The sequence below is a fragment of the Alosa sapidissima genome, chromosome 20, assembly GCF_018492685.1.
Source record: "Alosa sapidissima isolate fAloSap1 chromosome 20, fAloSap1.pri, whole genome shotgun sequence".
Classification (NCBI taxonomy): domain Eukaryota; kingdom Metazoa; phylum Chordata; class Actinopteri; order Clupeiformes; family Clupeidae; genus Alosa; species Alosa sapidissima.
The window spans coordinates 24,115,387-24,135,386 of NC_055976.1; the positions used below are offsets into that span (position 1 = coordinate 24,115,387).

General features: G+C 45.3%; 2 protein-coding genes across 4 annotated transcripts in view; both read left to right on the plus strand.

Annotated features, from left to right (window-relative positions):
* Positions 1–20,000, plus strand: part of zgc:66447 (SLAIN motif-containing protein-like) — a 33,511-nt gene that overhangs the window by 11,601 nt on the left and 1,910 nt on the right. The window contains exons 5-9 of the mRNA XM_042074188.1: positions 1,894–2,034; positions 2,750–3,091; positions 4,200–4,343; positions 5,053–5,368; positions 5,964–6,041. Coding sequence (XP_041930122.1) covers positions 1,894–2,034; positions 2,750–3,091; positions 4,200–4,343; positions 5,053–5,368; positions 5,964–6,018 — 998 coding nt within the window. The 3' untranslated portion in view covers positions 6,019–6,041. The remainder of the gene's footprint in view (positions 1–1,893; positions 2,035–2,749; positions 3,092–4,199; positions 4,344–5,052; positions 5,369–5,963; positions 6,042–20,000) is intronic.
* Positions 7,593–20,000, plus strand: part of znf711 (zinc finger protein 711) — a 14,318-nt gene continuing 1,910 nt past the window's right edge. For 2 of the 3 annotated variants that reach the window (XM_042074178.1, XM_042074179.1), the window contains exons 1-9: positions 7,593–7,949; positions 12,563–12,641; positions 12,751–12,848; positions 13,639–14,214; positions 15,210–15,368; positions 15,761–15,898; positions 17,691–17,828; positions 18,467–18,613; positions 19,040–20,000. The exon at positions 19,040–20,000 is cut by the window's right edge. In XM_042074178.1, the coding sequence (XP_041930112.1) occupies positions 12,770–12,848; positions 13,639–14,214; positions 15,210–15,368; positions 15,761–15,898; positions 17,691–17,828; positions 18,467–18,613; positions 19,040–20,000 (2,198 nt within the window). In that variant the 5' untranslated portion in view covers positions 7,593–7,949; positions 12,563–12,641; positions 12,751–12,769. Of the gene's footprint in view, positions 7,950–12,562; positions 12,642–12,750; positions 12,875–13,638; positions 14,215–15,209; positions 15,369–15,760; positions 15,899–17,690; positions 17,829–18,466; positions 18,614–19,039 lie in introns of those variants that run through there. The other variant, XM_042074180.1, reaches the window with a different exon arrangement.

Here is a 20,000-nt window from a genome sequence, read left to right on the forward strand (position 1 = left end):
ATGCACACACACTGACACAGATTTACATGCCCACTTTACAAGGTCAGCAACAGCCCCAAGGGTACAGCAATGTTGTTTTTCTTTCTTAGTCATTTCTCATCTGGGTTGGGTGTGTTATGTTATGCTGTGGATGTGACTAACCTTGGCGTTGTATTTAAACATGTGCGTTGCCTTGCCTAGTCATTCCTACGCATCCTGTGTGTGTGTGTGTGTGTCTCCCTCTTTCCCTGGTGTCTGCACTGCAATTTATGGCTTCTGTGCAGACTTGATGACCTTTCAATGTATACACCTTTCTTTTGTGAAAGGCTGAGCTTTTCCTGTCTGACCTTTTGTTTATAGCAGTGAAACGGCATCCACTCAGGATTTCAGTACACACACACACACACACACACACACACACACACACACACACACACACCTGAGTGTATGTGCAGGGAAAGGCGGGGGCACTGTGTGTCCTCTAATACACATGCACTCACACACATGCATGCGCACACACACACATACAATGTATGCCCTTATGTTCTCATTACTGAAAACCCAGTTGGTAATTTTGAAATTAATACACACACACACACACACACACACACACACACACACACACACCTATTCAATTCATGCCCTTATGTTCTCATTACTGAAAACCCAGTTGGTAATTTTGAAATTAATACACACACGCACCCAGGCACACACACACCTGGCTCTGAAGTCTCTGAGCTCTATCAATTCTGACACTCCTCCCCCCTTAACCCTGAATGCCAGACAGGAATGGAACTGAAAAGCATGGCCACTGAGCCATTACTAACAGTCAAACATGTGTGTGTGTGTGTGTGGCTGTGAGATGCCCAGCTGGGGTTGGTTCATAGGAACGGAATAAACCCACTCTGGTTCTGTGTTGTGTGTGCGTGTGTGTGCGTGTGTGTGTGTGTGTGTGTGCGTATGTGTGTGTGTGGCCCAGCTGGGGTTGGTTCAAAGGAACGGAATAATCCCACTCTGGTTCTGTGTTTGGTGTTGGAGCATGCGTCTGACTATATTTCTGTGTGTTCTGTGTTGGAGCCTGCGTCTAACTGTATTGCTGTGTGTGTGTGTGTTCTGTGTTGGGTGTTGGAGCCTGCGTCTAACTGTATTGCTGTGTGTGTGTTGGAGCATGCGTCTAACTGTATTGCTGTGTGTGTGTTGGAGCATGCGTCTAACTGTATTGCTGTGTGTGTGTTGGAGCATGCGTCTAACTGTATTGCTGTATGGCTCTGTGTGTCTGTCTGGAAGAGAGAGCCACAGTAATGTGCATACATGCTTTAGTAGTCAAACCAGTTTGTCTGCACATAGTGTGTGTTTCTCTGTGTGTTTGTGTGAGTATATGTACACACATGGTTTTAAACTTGCATTACTGTGTGTGTGTGTGTGTGTGTGTTTCTCTGTGTGTTTGTGTGAGTATATGTACACACATGGTTTTAAACTTGCATTACTGTGTGTGTGTTTGTGTGAGTATGTACACACATGGGTTTTAAAGCCACATTACTGTGTGTGTTTCTCTGTGTGTTTGTGTGAGTATGTACACACATGGGTTTTAAAGCCACATTACTGTGTGTGTTTCTCTGTGTGTTTGTGTGAGTATGTACACACATGGGTTTTAAAGCCACATTACTGTGTGTGTGTTTGTGTTTGTGTGAGCATATGCACGCACGGTTTTAAAGCCACATTACTGTGTGTGAGTGTGTGTTTCTCTGTGTGTTTGTGTGAGTATGTACACACACGGTTTTAAAGCCACAATACTGCTTGTGCTGCATGCCTATGGGCTTGTATGTATGTATGTGTGTGTGTGTGTGTGTGCGTGTGTGTGTGCAAGCAAATTTTTCTTCTTTTTTTTAAATAAATAACTTTGTGTGTGTGTAGGTTACATGAGTATGCACTCGGCGTTGAGCTCCCAGTCGTCTATAGACAGCGAGCTGAGCACCTCCGATGACTCCATCTCCATGGGCTACAAGCTGCAGGACCTCACTGATGTCCAGATCATGGCCCGTCTGCAGGAGGAGAGTGAGTGCACCCCCGTGTGTGTGTGTGTGTGTGTGTGTGAGAGCACATGAGTTTTGGGGTATACAAAAAGAGAGGGAGCTGTGTTCCTCAACACACACAGGTGTGGATCTCTGTTTCTGCATTTGTGAACTATTGTAAGCACCGAAAGGGCTTTAGCAGTATGTGTCTGTTAGTATGCAAATGTTTGTGTGTGCGCGCGATTATGAGACCCCTTCTCTGTAAAGCCTTGGGGTTTTCTTATGCAAACCTACTTCCGTATTCAAATTCTTGTCACATTCGGTGCATATTGTACATCAAAGAGAGGAAATCAGCTTTTTGCCCAGCTGGTACTATTTGGCTGCGCTTGGAGATCTTCAGAATGTAATCTGGCTTCCCTCAATGTTAGCAACTCTCCAAGGGCTGAGGATGTTTAAAGTACCTTTCTTATCATCGCTGTGGTGTTCCCACTGCCTGGAGAAATAGCTTAGTGCTGCAGGCGCCAGGCGGTGGAGAGGAGGCTAAATTTAAACACCTTTTCAAAGCAGGGATCAGCAACTCTTACTGAAGCAAAACTCCTAGATGACATTGCAGAGTATGTTATTTTGGTGAGATGTGAGAGGGAGATGGTCTGCACACTGTATATGGGCTCCAAGAAATACTTGCTGTAAGTGTCCTTTTTCCAGTTTTTATTTAATTACCCTGTAGTAACATTTGTGTGTGTGTGTGTGTCTCTTAGGCCTGCGTCAGGACTACGCGTCCAGCTCGGCCACCGCATCCCGCCGCAGTTCCTCGGCCTCGCTGCAGTCCCTGCGTCGTGGAGGAGGAGGAGGCGCTTACAGCGACCAGGAGCTGGACTCCTACAGCCTGGAGGATGAGGAGGACGCCATGGGCTACTGCCCCCCGAGCCTGGGTCAGCGGCGGCCCAGATGCTCGCCCTCGCCGCTGGGATCGCCCCGCTGCCAGTCGCCCAGCAGCCCTCACGACTACGGACGCGTGGGCGGTCAGCCGCGCACACACACCCCACGGCGCTCCCTCCAGGGGCCCAGCGCTGAGCTCCTCAAATACGCCCGCAGTGAAGGTAGGCGTGTGTGCAGTGCATTGTGGGTAATGTAGTATGGACTAGTGGGTCTGTACGTTAGCACTGCATTGTAGCATGTATGGCAGTATGCCACTGTGCTTAGACACCAGTACTGTAATTCCACATTGGCACTGGACTTTCATACATGGCAATGTCAGCCGTTGCCATGAGCACTATGCATGGCTTTAAGAGGACTGTTCTACACACGGCTACTGCAGCAGCTGGACCCTGCATGTGATCTTTGCATAATGCATAATGTAAGAGGAGTTGAGGACACTTCTATGTTCTTTGAGGATATTTATAGACCCTTTCAACAATAAAAAAAAAAAAACAATGCTTGAACGTTCTATTTGGGCCCCAATCTACTTCCTCTGCATTAAGATAACATATGGAATGTTAAAAAGGAAGTCTTGTGGGGCCAACTATGATGCTGATAATGGAACTCTCTTGAAAGGGTTTATACTGAGAAACCTGCTAGATCAGTTCAATATGCAGGAGAATAGTCAGTTTTAGAATTGATGTGGCCCTCCATACCGTTTGTTTACAGTTGTGCTTTTCCTCATCAGAAGGCTTGAAGTTGGGTGTGAGGAGAATCACGTTCCTTTCATTTACAAGTTTAGTCAGTATTTACTTTGATGAAATATTAGCGGCTAGTATGTTGAATGTAATAGGTTAGTTGTCTACTGAAACGGGTACAAGATGTTTTGGTATTAGTAAAGTTAGTGGTGAATGAATGTGGTCTGACTTTGAGGGTGTATGTGTTTGTGTGTGTGTTTGTGCGTATGTGTGTTTGTGCGTGTGTTTGTTTGTGCGCGTGTGTGTGTTTCTGCGTGTGTGCGTGTGTGTGTTTGTGTGCGTGCGTGCGTGTTTGTGCGTGCGTGTGTTTGTGCGTTTGTTTGTTTGTGCGTTTGTTTGTTTGTGCGTTTGTTTGTTTGTGCGTTTGTTTGTGTGTGTGTGTGTTTGTGTACGTGCGTGTGTGTGCGTGCGTTTGTTTGTGCGTGCTTGTGCGTGCTTGTGTGTGTGTGTGTGTGTGTGTGTGTGTGTGTGTGTGTGTGTGTGTGTGTGTGTGTGTGTGCGTGCGTGTGTGTGCGTGCGTGTGTTATTCCAGAGGAGTTGAGACACAGCATGCCTAACCTGGTGCCGCGTACCAGCCTGCGCTCTTTAGAGGCGGTCAGAAACAGCCGCAGCATGGAGGCTAACCTGCAGAGCTCCGGCAACCGCATGTCGCGCCTGCCCCTGTCCCCCACCTCAGGTCGGTACCATTCCTACCCAAACTCTCCCCAACACGTCACCGCTGTGCCTTCCCCCATTTCCACCTTAGACCCACACCTCCCACAGGCCAGCCCAGCCACCGTCGGCTTACTATCCCCTACTGGGCTGCCACATGCTCCCAAGTTTATAGTTTACCATGTGGCATCAGTCCCTTAGCTTCATGAGGCAGCGGTGCAGATCAGGGAACTACCCACAAAAGCAGTTTTGCTCATTATTGTTATGTGATGCCCTGCCCCCTGGTGGATGTTTGTAGAAATAACACCACAACTTATTTTCCTAGCGTTGCGGGGGAAGAAATGCATCAGCATTGTTACAATGAAAGGTATCATAGAAAGGGGTGTCAATGCATTTGAATAGTAATCAAGTAAGCTATAAATACAACACTTAACATGTATTATGCAAACTGGCCTACGCAGCTCCTTGTCTCTGTTGCCCCACTTGACCTCCTCCATCTCTACACACCTCCCTACGCTTTTCATGCCAAACAGTGCAGTGTGTTACAGAGGAAATGATTATTATTTAGTTTGGTTCAAACTGTAATGTTCATTGTAACATGTAAGATGTTCACTGCTCATGTGTCTCCTTACCCTCCCTTCTCCACCTTAAACCCCCACCACCCACACACACCACCCACACACCACACCCACACACACACCACCCACACACCACACACACACCTCCCTGCGCAGGCGTGCCCTCCTCCACGCGACTCCGGAGCACCGGCCACTCCCCGCTCTCCCTGCGTGCTCCAGTGAAGGCCCTGGGCCCCATGGGCTCTGCTGGGCAGGCGAGGCAGCCCGCGCGCGGGGCCCCTGGGGCTGCGGCCGGCCCTTCCGCCGGGGCACGCAGGGTCCAGTCCCCGGGGCCTGCTAACGGAGGAGGAGGAGGAGGAGGAGGAGCGTACCCAGCTGGCCGGACCAGCCTGGGGGCGAAACAGATGCCCGGGAGGGGGATGGCGGGAGCCGCGCCGCCCGCTAGAGGTCGTCTGTCACAAACGCCCAGGAGGTGAGTAGGCACAACTCTGAGGGAGTTAGTGAGGGAGAGAGGTGGAAGCTGGATAATATATTTCTTGTTGATGTCGCCTCCTTTACATGTGTGTAGTGAAAATACAGACCATGTAATGTTAATGTAATTCAGCGATTACAGGTGGAATAACCACTGGTGACAAGAAACACAGCGACAAAGTTATCATTTCAACTTTTGAGGCGACGGACCGTGAGCAGGGCTTTACTAGTCACCATGCAGTCATTATCCAGCTTGTGCATTTATCTACTGTGCTATTATAACTAAATGTCTATGATGTTCTAACTAGAATCCTCCAAGATTTCTTGACTTGACTGACACTTTTAAATGTATTGTATTTAAATGTGTATAAATAAATACTTTTACACTTTTAAATGTAATGTATTTAAATGTGTATATATATAACTTGATGTGACATTTTGTGTCGGGTTTAATTTTCTGTGTTTTCATGCTGCCTAAACTACTGGCCGAACTATGCGCACGTCGGCCTCAGACAGAGCAGTTCTGCTGACGCTGGTCAGTGCTGTGGCATCTTTCCCAGGCCCATGTTGCTGATGTGGGTCTCCTGTCGTTGCAGGTCTTTTGGGATGACTAAAATCGCAGATGAGTCGTGGAAAGACGGCTGCTACTGAAGCCTTCATCTCTCTCTCTCTCTCTCTCACACACACACACACACACACACACACACACACACAGTGACTGGCGTCTGCCTCATTCTGCTCCCCCAGAGCAACCTGCACCAGCCTACTGCTTCCCTGCCCCTTCCCCTCCCCCTATACACACACACACACACACTCACAGACACACACACTGCACTGGCAACATGACACTTCAGGAAATGGACACGCACGTGGCATGTCTGTTTGCACTCTCACAATCGCCACACTACGAGGACAAAATGAAGGACAACGAGAGACCGAAAGAGATGCAGTGCGGCTCAGAGACCTCACTGGAATCAGTTTAAAGACTAACAGAAGTTGTGAACATTTTTGTTTTCTCTTCCCACTTTATTTTTTCTGGAATCAACCTAGTCTATTTTTGATGAGACACGAAGAAGAGACCTGCTGGAAAAAAAGAAGAGCTGTGATGTACTGTATTTTGTCCTGGACGTTAGAGCCTAGAGAGAAACGTGTGTTTGTTTACTATTTGAACTTGGTAGTTCTCCCAGCATTCTTCCCTTGGTGTGGAATGACACTGTTAGACTACCATACCCTGAGTAACTTTCAACTGGATGTTGCATGTGTATTTTTATTCCATGGATGAGACTATTTATGTACAGTATGATACATTCTTTGGAGGCAAGCTCCAGACTATGTGAGATGGGTTGTGTTTTGTTGAAGTAGTTATTGATTCCTTGCATTCTGCCAAGAGTAATGATGATGATGATGATAATAATAATAACTGACTTTTATGTGTTTTCTTGGGCACATCAACGCAATATTTGTAGGGAATTTAACAGCCCTTTTAAAAATATCTTGGATGGGGGGGAAAAAAGGTTTTATGTTGTCGGTGTCATCATTGTGCCAAGGTGAATTATTGCAGCAAATATTGTTCCCTGATTTTTTTTTTTTTTTTTTTTTTAATTATTTGTTTTCAATCAGACATCTTGTATGTTAAATTTTGTGTGTACCGCTGTCCTGCGTTCTTTCTCCCGGTGAGTAAGTCTTAAGTTCGGACACTTGGTTATGGATACCTCACTTCATCCATTGACAAAACTGTATGCAAAAAGCCAGGTGCTTATGACAGAACTGGGTATGCAACCTTTTACATAGTGCCTCAGAAGATCTGTAGCTGTAACTGAAAAACAATAAATAAATCTACCCAGAAAAAGACTACCTTCCTAATGTTATTATTATTATTATTATTATTATTATTATTATTATTATTATTGTTATTATTAATTGTGGACAGCCTTTTGAACTCTATACTTGCACCTGTTTATTTTCGACAAGGTCCATAGACCTGCCCTGTATGCAAATACATTATAACTATATTGTTAATGTAGGAACTAAGTATTGGGAAGGATATTTTTATGGTTATTGCTCATGTGAAGGTTTGAATTGCTGAACTGATATTTCAAATTAAGTCTTGGTGCTGTGTGTTTGCTGAAAACTGTCTTCAGCACACTTTGATATTTTAGGGATGCATTCAATTTGTATAGCTTTTTGTTATTCCCACTGGGTCCGTGTGTAGGCTAGGTGGTGGGGCATAGATTCAGATAATCTTTATTCAGTCACTGATATGCGTAGTAACATAATATTTAGCATAGCCTATGCACCAGCTTGCAAGTCGATCATATGGCAGAAGAAACCGCTACAGCTTTCAAGCGAGTGACGTAAATAGACAGGACAGCAGTGAGCGAGGCCGCGCGGTATTGTCTGCCCCCCTCCCTCCTCTGTTGTCAACGAGCAGCCTGATTGGCCGAGGCCTGGAAAAGTGTTCGAGGATTCAGAATGTACAGGCCGCAGTAGCCATACCGAGGAAAAATACAGGAAAACTACGACAGATTAAAATACAAGAAACAAGGATATTTACTGACGCTTTACGAGGAGTGTAATAACAGGTAAAATAATTTTCACCAGTGCACTTTGCGCTGTGAATTTTCGGCGCGGGCCCGCTTGGCCTGCTAGGGCCTTGTCGGAAACACAACAAAGCCGAAGACGGGCCTAAGCAATGTTAGCCTCTGCATGCACCTTCCAGCTAGCCAGCTAGTTAGCTAGCTTGTCCGTCGACTAATTAGAAAATACACAGTACACACGTCTTCATAGTCCGATTGGACGTGACTGGATGTGTTTACCGCACGGTGCAGTAATTTGTCAATATACCGTCATTGCATTTCTGTATGCAATGCACTGAACGCATTTATTTGTAAATAGCTGCGTTGCTAGCGCTAGTTAGCCACATAGCAATAATTAAAATGGCGGAAGACAAGATGTCGGCTGCTGTCGCAGGATGTCTGCATCGAAACGCTTGGTTATCAAGTTCGCGGAATGCATGTTATGACCGGAAAACATAACACATGTTACACACGTAGCACATAGCTGTTATTATTACTATAGCAAAAGTTCACCTGTTAATTGTAATAACCTACAGGCTAAGCGGTTATTTACATCACATCTAGAGTGTTTCTCAAAGGGGAGACTGTGCTTGCACGCTAACCTGGCAGCCAGCAACCAAACAGACGGCCATCATGCTCCAAGGCTGCTGTGCAGCAAAGAGCTCTGGGTATATAAACTTGGCGTGACGGGTGCAGGGAAGACCTGCGTGAATGCATGAATCAACATTTATCTACAACATTTGTAATCGATGCAAACATCGCTTTCTACTATGCTAGGGATAGCGGTATGCATCCCGCCCAAATTTAGCTTTCAGCTTCTCAGACTAGCACTCCACACGCTGGCTGTATTTTTCCAGTGGTTATTTGATGTGACGCGAGGGACTATTTACGTCATTTGGGAAGTTGCTTCACGTACCGTGAGAAAATCAGACTGTTATCAGAACTACATCACTGACCAAGAACACACCAACACTTAAACTACAGTATAATTGTTGGTTATTCATCCATAATCATTCGCGCATAACGTTGATAACAACATACAAAGATAAGCTAAATACAACTGTGTTTTAAGTAAGCAAATAAGACGCAGTAGAATTTCAGAGGGATAACTGTCATATAAGTAACAGAAGGTATCAATATATCACATTAGGTACAGCATTTTCAAGCTCAGCTAAAGGAATCACTAACTTATTGCCTTGAATGTAAGATGTGAGTTTAATACACAAAGATACATCTCTTTGACTTCAAGCTCAATTAGTGAAAAAAACTATTATTGTTTTGAATTTGTTGAATTGTCTGATAAGTATACACTCACTGGCCACTTTATTAGGGGAGTAATTCTTCAACAATGGTACTTTTCTTGTCCCTGGAAGAAATAAGAAAAACTAAAAACTTTTTTTTGTTTTTGTCACACATAACCATGGCTCAATCATTCTTTTGTATGTGATACGAGGCCTTTTATGCATGGGTTTGATTTCCGTAGGGAGTAATTAAAGGAAGAACGATACAAGTAAAAATGAGAGGATGTTTATTGAGCGTCATTTCCAAATGGCTCATATTTCATGTGGATGTAAAAGCATTTGGAAAAATCCAAGGCCATATTGTGTATTTTTTGTGTGTATGTAATGCTAACTCTCACAACTGGCAGAAAGAGAAAAGGGCAAAATGTGATTTCTGCCACAGCCATTTCCGCTGCTTTTTTCACGCTTTTGTAGCCTGGTGCCGGTGGTGATGGTGGAAATGACATGGTGACAGGTTGTGTTGGAAATGACATTGTCCATGCTAAAAAGCTGTTTATTTGCCGTATAGTACTAAAAAAATATAGTAACAAAAACAAAAAAACATAATTACATACCATATTGTAGGGAAGCATTTTTTTTGTCTTAATGCTTTCTATTTATGTCATTATGTCATCTCCACCCCACTTTGTTTTTTCCTCTACACACTTTCATTTCATCACAGCACATATTTTAAGTTAAACATATATAGGCTAACAAAATGCATTTCTGGAAAATAAAATTAAAACAATTAATATTTGGGCAGATATGTGTGTAATATTTAATCAAACACATTTGGAACAGTAGATATTAAGGTATTTTTGCTTGAGAACACATGTTTTGTTGTGCGATGGAAATGACAGTTGGACTTTTTGAATAAAATGGGCAAAATATATTATTTAAGTAAAATCATCACAGCCACTGTTAGGGCAAGTATCTAGACAGAGTGGATACATAAACCATGTAACAAGATTTTTATTGAAAAGATGTAACATTTTCTGGAAAAGTCCAGGTGAAAGACTCGCCTACCATAGCTGAAGAATTACTGAGGTACACCAGGTACAGGGTTGAACCAAAGTCAGACAAGTCCCTCCACTCGTTGGCCATATTGCAAAGCACTTTGGGCACCAATCGGGCATCCTTTTGCCTTCAGAACTGCCTTAATTATAGGTGCTGAAAACATTCCTCAGACATGTTGGTCCAAATTGACATGATCGCATCACACAGTTGCTGCACATTTGTTAGGCTGTGCTTCCACGATGCAAATTTCCCGTTCCATTACAACCCAGAGGTGCTGTATTGCATTGAGAGCTAATCACTGTAGATGCCATTTGAGTACAGTGAATTTATTGTCATGTTCTAGAAACCAGTTTTGAGATAATTTGAGCTTTGTGACATGGTGTGCTATCCTGCTGGAAGTAGCCATCAGTAGATGGGAACATTGTGGTTGTAAAGGTGTGGACGTGGTCAGCAGCAATACTCAGGTAGGCTGTGCATTTAAACCAGGGGTCTCCCTTCTTGTTTCCCTCTAGAGCTACTTTGACAAAATGAACATGGCCGAGAGCTACTCGTGTTTTATAGGCTCTCGGTAGTAGCATGTATTCACATAGCTGATCTCCACCCAAAACAGCTGAATACGTTTTGTATGCGATTTAATGCTCCTTTCAATTCCTTTACCTTCTGTCTTTGTAGATTGTGAATTTGATTTGATAGGAATTTTATCAGGTTTACCAAGTGACTTTGTTATTAATTTTGCTAACGTTTTCCTTAAACCTTATTTTGAGAGCTACTCAGAAACAGGTGAGGAGCTACTGGTAGCTCGCGAGCTGCCTGTTGGAGACCCCTCATTTAAACAATGCTCAATTGGAAAATATCCCCCACACCATTACACCACCAACAACAACGTGAACCGTTGATACAAGGCAGGATCCATGTTTTTGGCCATCTTTGCCAAATTCTGACCTTACCATCTAAATGTCGCAGCAGAAGTCACAACTCATCAGACCAGACAACATTTCCCCCAATCTACTATTATCCAATGTTGGTGGGCCTGTGCAAATTGTAGCCTCAGTTTCCTGTTCTTAGCAGAAGACAGGAGTGGCACCGGTGCAATCTTATGCTGCTGTAGCCCACCAGCTTCAAGGCTCTTTGTTGTTGTGTGTTCAGAGATGCTCTTCTGCATACCTTGCGTGTAACGAATGGTTATTTGAGTTACTGTTGCCTTTTAATATCAGCTCAAAACAGTCTGGCCATTGTGCTCTGACCTCTGGCATCAACAACACAGAACATCCGCTCTCTGGATACTTTCTCTCTTTCAGACCATTCATTCTGTAATCCCTGGAGACATGTTTGTTTGTGTGTGTGTGTGTGTGTATATACTGAGTATTCAACCTGTTTCAGAGTTTCCGCTTGAAAGAAATGGTACCGGTCAAAGTGACCGGCAGAGGTTTTGTTTTCCGGACATTTTGATGATATGCCGGTCAAATATTCTATTATTGCACCTCCACTTCCAACGTCACTGATTCTGACAGATACGCCCGACACTCCGGCTTTTTCTCTTTTGGTGGTGGAATCGACCAGACATCTGAGGCTTCAGGCATTACCAAATACCTTCATCCATCGCGTCTGGCCTCTGAAAAAGCTTTTCAGACTAGTCTGCCTGGCCCTAGCCATGTTTGAACCGTCTCAGTCATTCGTTCGTTGTTTAACAGATGTTTTAAGCGTGCGCTTCCTATTTGAAATGCAGCATATGCTTGTTGTTTAATAACTTTCAAACGGTAGAGCCTGTTCCTTTAAAACATAGCCAAAGGACGTATTCTTGCTTTGGTATAGGCCTACATTTTAGGCTTATTCTCAAATTCCGATTGTGTTAGAGGGACGGGGTTATTAGCCAATTTCAATCTGACAATTTGATCGGAGAGATTTAATTTTGTCAGACATTTCATTTTTTCCCGGCCAATGTCCGGCAATTACCGGACAACGGAAACCCTGACTTGTATATTTGTAGCCTTGTGGTGCTGCTGGGGTATCTCAGGTCAGTTTATGCTGGATTGTAGTCTGGAAACTCGATGGAGATGAGCTTGGTGACTGAGGGAGCTCAGGCGAAGTAGCCGACTGTAGCAAATCTGGCTTCTTTATAGTAATCTGAAACACATTCACGATTATCCAAACATCCTAGCGTCCAAAGTGCAGTGAGATATGGAGTCTTGAAAGGAAGGACTAGCTATTCATTGCTGCAGGATAAGGGAGTTTGAATTAGTGAACATTATGTGGGCCTTTGAAGTGTTGTTTTCATATTTGTTTTGGAGCAGTGATGCTCTAACTCTATTTTTCCTTCTCTAGTTCACAGCTCTCTGATGAAACAGCTGAACCGAACCTTCACGTTGCACTTACTCAGCCCACACAGGAATCAGATGTGAAGGTATGCTCGTTCAACTAATCTCATAGTTTTGGTTCAGCACTCAAAACGTGTGAACCTAGGAAAGTCGAAGTCACAACACTGTGTCTCTCTTCTATGTGCTTTCCCATAGCTTAGCGGAACCATAGCCAATGGACAAGGGTGGAGGCCTTCTTGAGCTTCACTCCCAGGATCTGAAGATGCCCCACGCTATGATCATGCAGGACTTCGGTGAGGAGGCCGTTTAGTGGTTGGTTGTATGTCCTGAAATTTCACTCTTTTTTTATTATTGTAGACCTTTAGAAGCCCAGTTTCTCAAAGTGTTTGGAAGGATTTAAGTCAACATGATAATATTAATTAGAATAATATAAACACTTTATAGAGACCATGCTATATAGAGCTTTACAGACAAAGCATGCAGGTGTGCCAAAATGTGCAGTGGGAGAGGCAGCTTCCCCAATTACATTTTTGAGTACTGTCGGAATGTTATAAAATTAGACCTACTATAAAGGTGACATACTTGGCCCACAAATACCACAAAAACAACAACAACAAATAAACAAACCAAACAAATGGAGAGCACTTAAAAGGAGAGAAGAGGAGAACAGAGCTACTTCAGGGGAGAGGAGGGTATTTGTTGTTGGTGTTGTTGTGGGGTGCAACAAAAACAAAGCTGAGTGGCTTCTTGTGTTTTATGAACCCATGTAATAATGAAGGCCATCTGCAGAGTGCATCCTTACTACTTTTATTCCACACAATTTGGCCTAGAGCTCTTACAGATCTGTCTGGTGCTGTCTTCTGTGGAAAAAGTATGCCAGCACTGTGAATCCTCCATGACGTATAATTCACTCCTTTGTACTCCTTTTTTCCCCCTCCTGTTCTGTCTGTCTCCTCCTGCCCATCCTCTCCTATTCTTTCTTCTCCTCTTCTCTGTTCCTCTCTTGTTCTCTCCATCTCCTCTCTTCTCTGCTCCTCTCTTGTTCTCTCCATCTCCTCTCGCTTACTCTCCATCGCCCCCCAGTGGCAGGGATGGGGGGCATGGCCCACATCGACGGCGACCACATCGTGGTGTCGGTGCCAGAGGCGGTGCTGGTGTCAGACGTGGTGACCGACGAGGGCATCCTGCTGGAGCAGGCGCTGGAGGCCGAGATGGTGGAGGCGTCCGACCTGGACGAGGCCGCTGACGTCATCATGGCCCACGAGCCCATGCTGGGGGCGGAGGTGGCCATCGAGGAGGCCCTGGACGATGAAGAGGAGGAGGAGGAGGATGAGGAAGAGGATGCGGCTCTGGAGGAAGGGGAGGATGAAGATCAACACCACCACCACCATGTGCTGATGGCGTCCGATCTGATCGAGGCAGAGGTGGAGGAAGAGGAGGAGGAGGAGGAGGGAGGGGTGGGTGTGGACGAGCAGGTGGGAGTGTTTGTGGGCGGCCCGCTGGAGCACGAGCTGGTGTCCGAGGAGGTGATGGTTGCCGAGGGTGGAGAGGCGGCGGTCATCCAGGCACACAAGGGCGTGCCCGCGTCCACGGTAACCATCAACACGGAGGCGGACGAGGATGGGAAAACCACATCAGAGGACTACCTCATGATCTCCTGTAAGCGCTGCATGTTCATGTACAAGCACAGAACTAACAGAATGTCACTACAGGGAGAACACTGGGATGGACTGATGTATGTCAACAAACCCAAATAGATAGGAGGCCCAACCACACACTGAATCAGGCTTCACAAACTTCATAGTTCCAGTGATTCTGTTTAGTGGGTTCTAATGAGACAAGAGTACAAGCCTATCATCAACAATGATATGGTTGATTTCTACTGTTGTAGTGTACTATAGACCTATTGGAAAGTTGTTTTTCCAGAATGTGAAATTCATAGGAATATGTATTGACCAAGTATTGCCATTGTCCAGTACAAGAATGCCGTACAGGAGTTACTTGGAAGTTAGGAAAATATTACCCTACAACTTAAAATTATTAGATTTCACATGGCATTATGATAATACACCAAAATCCAGGAACCAGCCCTGAAGCAGGTTTCTCTTCAGACTCCATAGTGCTTAACTGAGTGGGTTTAACTAGCCTAAGGTGCCATGCTTAGACCTCCAGGAACGCACTTAAAATGTATTTCATCAGCCAGCCCCTAGGACCTGCAGATGGAAATTAGCCACGCATCCATTTCTGTCACATTACTCCAGTTGTGATGTTCATTAATGTGTTACATTATACAAATCTACATGAAATATTCATCATAATGTTGCAGATAAAAGGTCACAGTGCCACAGTTGGACGGGTTAAGGATTGAATATAAAGGATGTTTTTGTAAACAAAGTTTGGAAGGAGCCCACTTCTACCTTCTAGGAGATTTTACCCCTCCTTACCTGTTCACTGTGTCACACCTTACAGCATCACAAAGCCTTCCACCTTCTCCCTATTCTCCTCTATGTCACTAGTTGCTCTAAGCTTACATTACATCTCATTGTCACAGTACCAGGACCACAGCTAGCTACCAGACCAAACATGTTTTTGCTCAGCAATAAATATCCAGCATTCCGATGGGTGAACTAGTGCTCTGCTGTTGTGTGGTGTAGTGGATGACGTCGGCGAGAAGCTGGACATCGGCGACACGCCCCTGAAGATCAGCACGGCGGTGACACAGGACGACGGCGACTCCAAAGAGGATGGCTACGGCTCCGACGTCATCAAGGTGTACATCTTCAAGGCCGAGGCTGACGACGACGTTGAGATCGGCAAGTGCACACAAACACGTTCGCGTTTCCATTAGCAACGTCTTTGTTTTCTTTCTGAGATTGTTAAAATAATTGCTCAAATAATGGGGAAGTTAATAGCTGTCTGAGGTTGTTTTGAATGTAAAATAATATTCATCTCCCTATCCTACTGCTTACATTCTCTGTATGGAAATGGCGGAAATAATGAGATTTTTAATGTATAAAAAAAACAATCATTCATTTTATTTGTGTAGCACTTTTCAAGACGTGAAATGTTGTTTACAACTCTTGCTGACTGCTCATTAAATTCATCTGGATTAGAGGCATAGCCTGCCATGACTTGGGTTATAAATCACTAAGTGTGTGTGTGCATGTGCGTGTGTGCGTGTGTGTGTGTGTGCGTGTGTGTGTAGGTGGCACAGAGGTGGTGACGGAGAGTGACTTCCAGAACGGCCATGCAGTGCTGGAGCCGGCGGTGGCGACGCGGTTGCCACGGGAGAAGATGGTGTACATGACCGTGAAGGACAGTAGCCAGGGAGACGAGGACATGAGTAAGAGTCACCACTAGCCTTTCGCTCTAGCGTACCCTCTTACAGAATGACTGCTGCTGGCTGAGGAACTGGACATTTACATTTATTCATTAAGATGTTAATGTTAATGTTATCAAAAGTGACATGCATATGTCAACTATATTACAAGGGATTACATTGTCCCCAGAGCAATCTCTGGGTTAAGTGCCCTGCTCAAGGGCACAACGGTGGAAACCGGGAAATAAAGCCACAACTTTTCAGGCTACTGCACGCTAGCCCAGCTCCTTAGCCACTACACTACCATCACCTAAGGACTCAGGTCATCTGTGTCTGTTTCGTACTTAAATGAATGGCATTATTGGCAATATGGATTATTTTGATAAGTTTAAGTATATATACTCTTTTGATCCTGTGAGGGAAATTTGGTCTCTGCTAAAGATGCACCGATATGGAATTTTAGGGCCGATAATGATAACCAATATTTATTGGTTTGTTGTGGCCGATACCGATACGATAACGATGAAAAGTGATTTGGGGAAAGCATTTAATAAGCATAATTGTAGTTCTAGCCCTACAGTATGTGTGGCTCCTTTAAGTGCACCTGACATCAGTGAATTGCCAGTGAGTGGCTAGAGCGTATGCATCGTTTTCATTTAGGACTAAACACTCATAAACGGCTCAGCTGGGAATAAGCTACAGTATAGCGACCAAATCAGAGTTTGTGAGGGAAACTTAGGTTTAGTTTCAACTGCGGATAACTGAATAAAGCTGCAACTCCTCAGACTGTATCTTATGTCCGTCTACTCTGGAACTAAAGCAGGAATGGTTAGCATATTTCTAGGTAATAATACAAAACCCAAGCTAAAGTAATGCAAATATAATACTAAAACACAACTTAGAACTAGGCCTACTTATGTACTCATCCCACTAACGAGTTTGTTTATTTGTTTCCCCGACCAGCGCAGTAAAGTGCAAACACACCAGCACAAGACCGTTCTAGATAGGGCTGAGCTCCGCTCTGGTAAGGTTAAATGGCGGATCATTCACGAGAGGATTTTGAGATGCACAGATTCCCAAATGAACGTATATCCACAGATTTTGTTAGAGTGGTGAAATACATTCACACCGCTGACATATTGAGGAAAAAATATAGCCAACCAAGCTCAAGTAGCTCAGTGTAGCCAGACGGACCTTACGTAGGCCTAAATTAGGACTTTAAAAAATATCGGCGCAAATTATCGGCCAGAATTCTGTTATCGGACCGATAATAATATTTTCATTTTTTCACTTATCGGTCAATAATATATCGGCCACCGATATATCGTGCATCCCTAGTCTCTGCATTTATCCCAATCCGTGAATTAGTGAAACACACTCAGCACACAGTGTACACACAGTGAGGTGAAGCACACACCAATCCCGGCGCAGTGATTTGCCTGCAACAACAGCGGTGCTCGGGGAGCAGTGAGGGGTTAGGTGCCTTGCTCAAGGGCACTTCAGCCGTGCCTACTGGTCGGGGTTCGAACCGGCAAGCCTCCGGTTACAGGTCCGGAGTGCTAATCGTGTGTGTGTGTGTGTGTGTGTGTGTGTGTGTGTGTGTGTGTCCAAAGCACTAACCAGCAGGCCACGGCTGCCCCTATGGCACCAATCATCTGCATACCACACAAACTGTGATACAATAATCAGAAGCAATGGTAAATCATGTTGTATCCTGTAGCATGTTTTGTTTTTTTTTTTTTTACTGATGATGGTGGTGATGGTATAAGGTTGTGTCCCTTCACCGCCTGACCCTCTGTCTCTCCTCCCCTTGCAGACTGTGCTGAGATGGCAGACCAGGTGTACATGGAGGTGATCGTAGGGGAGGAGGAGGCCTCTGCCATTCAGGAGGCACAGTTGGACGACTCCCCCGCCAACAAAACCCTGGTGCCTGTGGCCTGGGCGGCCGCTTATGGTGAGGCAGTGGTCTCTTCCTCTGGCCTGTGTCCTGTGGCCCTTTTGTGTTGGTGGCAGGATTAGGAAGGGGACTCGCATCTACTTCAAGGAAAAAACACAGGTCTGAAGTCATTTAGAGGGTTACGGGTTCCATTTTTGGAAGAATGGAATGATGGTGAATAAAGTAGGGTCTGTGCAGCCTGTGTGACCTGAAATGTACTACATATTAGTGTATTAGTCCAGTATTATTTGTGCTGCAATATACACTTGGGTTTAAGGTTAGGGTTAGGATTAGTTCAAGTGCAGGTTTTATTGTCATGTATTCATAAATAGTCTCAAATGTCTCATAAATAGGCATTTATCAGTAATGAACATTACTGTGCTCAAGAGCCAGCTCAACTTTAAAGAAGAATAAATGAAATAGAACAATTAAGAGAAGATATGTTGATTTCCAAAATTTCAGTAAACAAGACTGAAGTGTGGGTGAGTATTAGAAAGATAAGAAGATAAAAAAAATATAATAATGTGAATCGGAGTTAGAGAAAATCACTGGATTATGTATTACTTGAGTACCCCCACAGTTACACTTCATTTCAAGTGTGCACCAAGCCCACACATGCGGACTGTGACCATGAACTCCCTCTGTGTTGGCTTCAGGTAATAACCTGGAGGGTCGGCTGGAGAGCAAGCCGGGCGCAGTGACGCCGTACCTGCAGATCAGCGACAGCGTCAGCACCAACCGCGTGCTCAAGCAGAAGGCCAAGAAGAAGAAGAAGGGCCCAGAAGGGCGGCAGTGCCAGACGGGTAGGCATCACATGGGCATCACATGGGCATTAGAGTCACTGCAAGAATGTGTGATGTAGTTATTGTGGTCAAAATCCAAAACACTCATTTTGGTTACAGTGTATTATAGCATAACAGGTACATAACACATAAAGCTGTGTAATGGATTATTATTTAAATTAATACTTCATATTGAATATTTAGATAATATAGTTTCATGGTAATGTCTTCTAATGTTCAAGTTTAGGATTTGTGATATTAATGTATGATATTATTATACTAACTATATTAATATTAATAATATTAATATTATTATAATAACTACTAATTCATAACTTACATGAGAAAAATGGTCTGATAACACATATATAAATGTATTTGTATATATATTATACTATACTAACATATTTTAATCTGTCTCCTCCCTGCCCCATCGGACCTCCCCAGCGGTCATCATCGGTCCAGACGGCCAGCCCCTGACCGTCTACCCCTGTCACATCTGCGGCAAGAAGTTCCGCTCGCGGGGGTTCCTCAAGCGCCACATGAAGAACCACCCGGACCACATGCTGAAGAAGAAGTTCCAGTGCACCGACTGTGACTTCACCACCAACAAGAAGGCCAGCTTCCACAACCACCTGGAGGGCCACAAGCTCAGCTCCAGCGCCAAGAACGACCGAGAGCGAGAGCGAGAGCGGGAAACGGAGCGGCCGCCGGAGTACAGCGAGTACACGCGGCGCTACCACGAGGCCACCAGCCCGCTGGGCTCCAACATGCTCATCCTGCGCGACAAGGACGAGCCCAAGATGCACCAGTGCAAGTACTGCGAGTACGAGACGGCCGAGCAGGGCTTGCTCAACCGCCACCTGCTGGCCGTGCACAGCCGCAACTTTGCCCACGTGTGCGTGGAGTGCGCCAAGGGCTTCCGGCACCCGTCCGAGCTGAAGAAGCACATGCGCACGCACACGGGCGAGAAGCCCTTCCAGTGCGCGCACTGCCCGTTCCGCTGCGCCGACCAGTCCAACCTGAAGACGCACGTCAAGAGCAAGCACGGCTCGGACCTGCCGTACAAGTGCACGCACTGCCCGCAGGCGTTCGCTGACGACAAGGAGCTGCAGCGGCACGCCGAGGCCCTCCAGGGCCACAAGACGCACCAGTGTCCACACTGCGAGCACAAGAGCACCAACTCGAGCGACCTGAAGCGCCACGTCATCTCGGTGCACACCAAGGACTTCCCGCACAAGTGCGAGGTCTGCGAGAAGGGCTTCCACCGGCCCAGCGAGCTCAAGAAGCACTCGGAGACGCACAAGGGCAACCGCGTGCACCAGTGCCGGCACTGCGACTTCAAGACGTCGGACCCGTTCGCGCTCAGCCGCCACATCCTGTCGGTGCACACCAAGGAGCTGCCGTT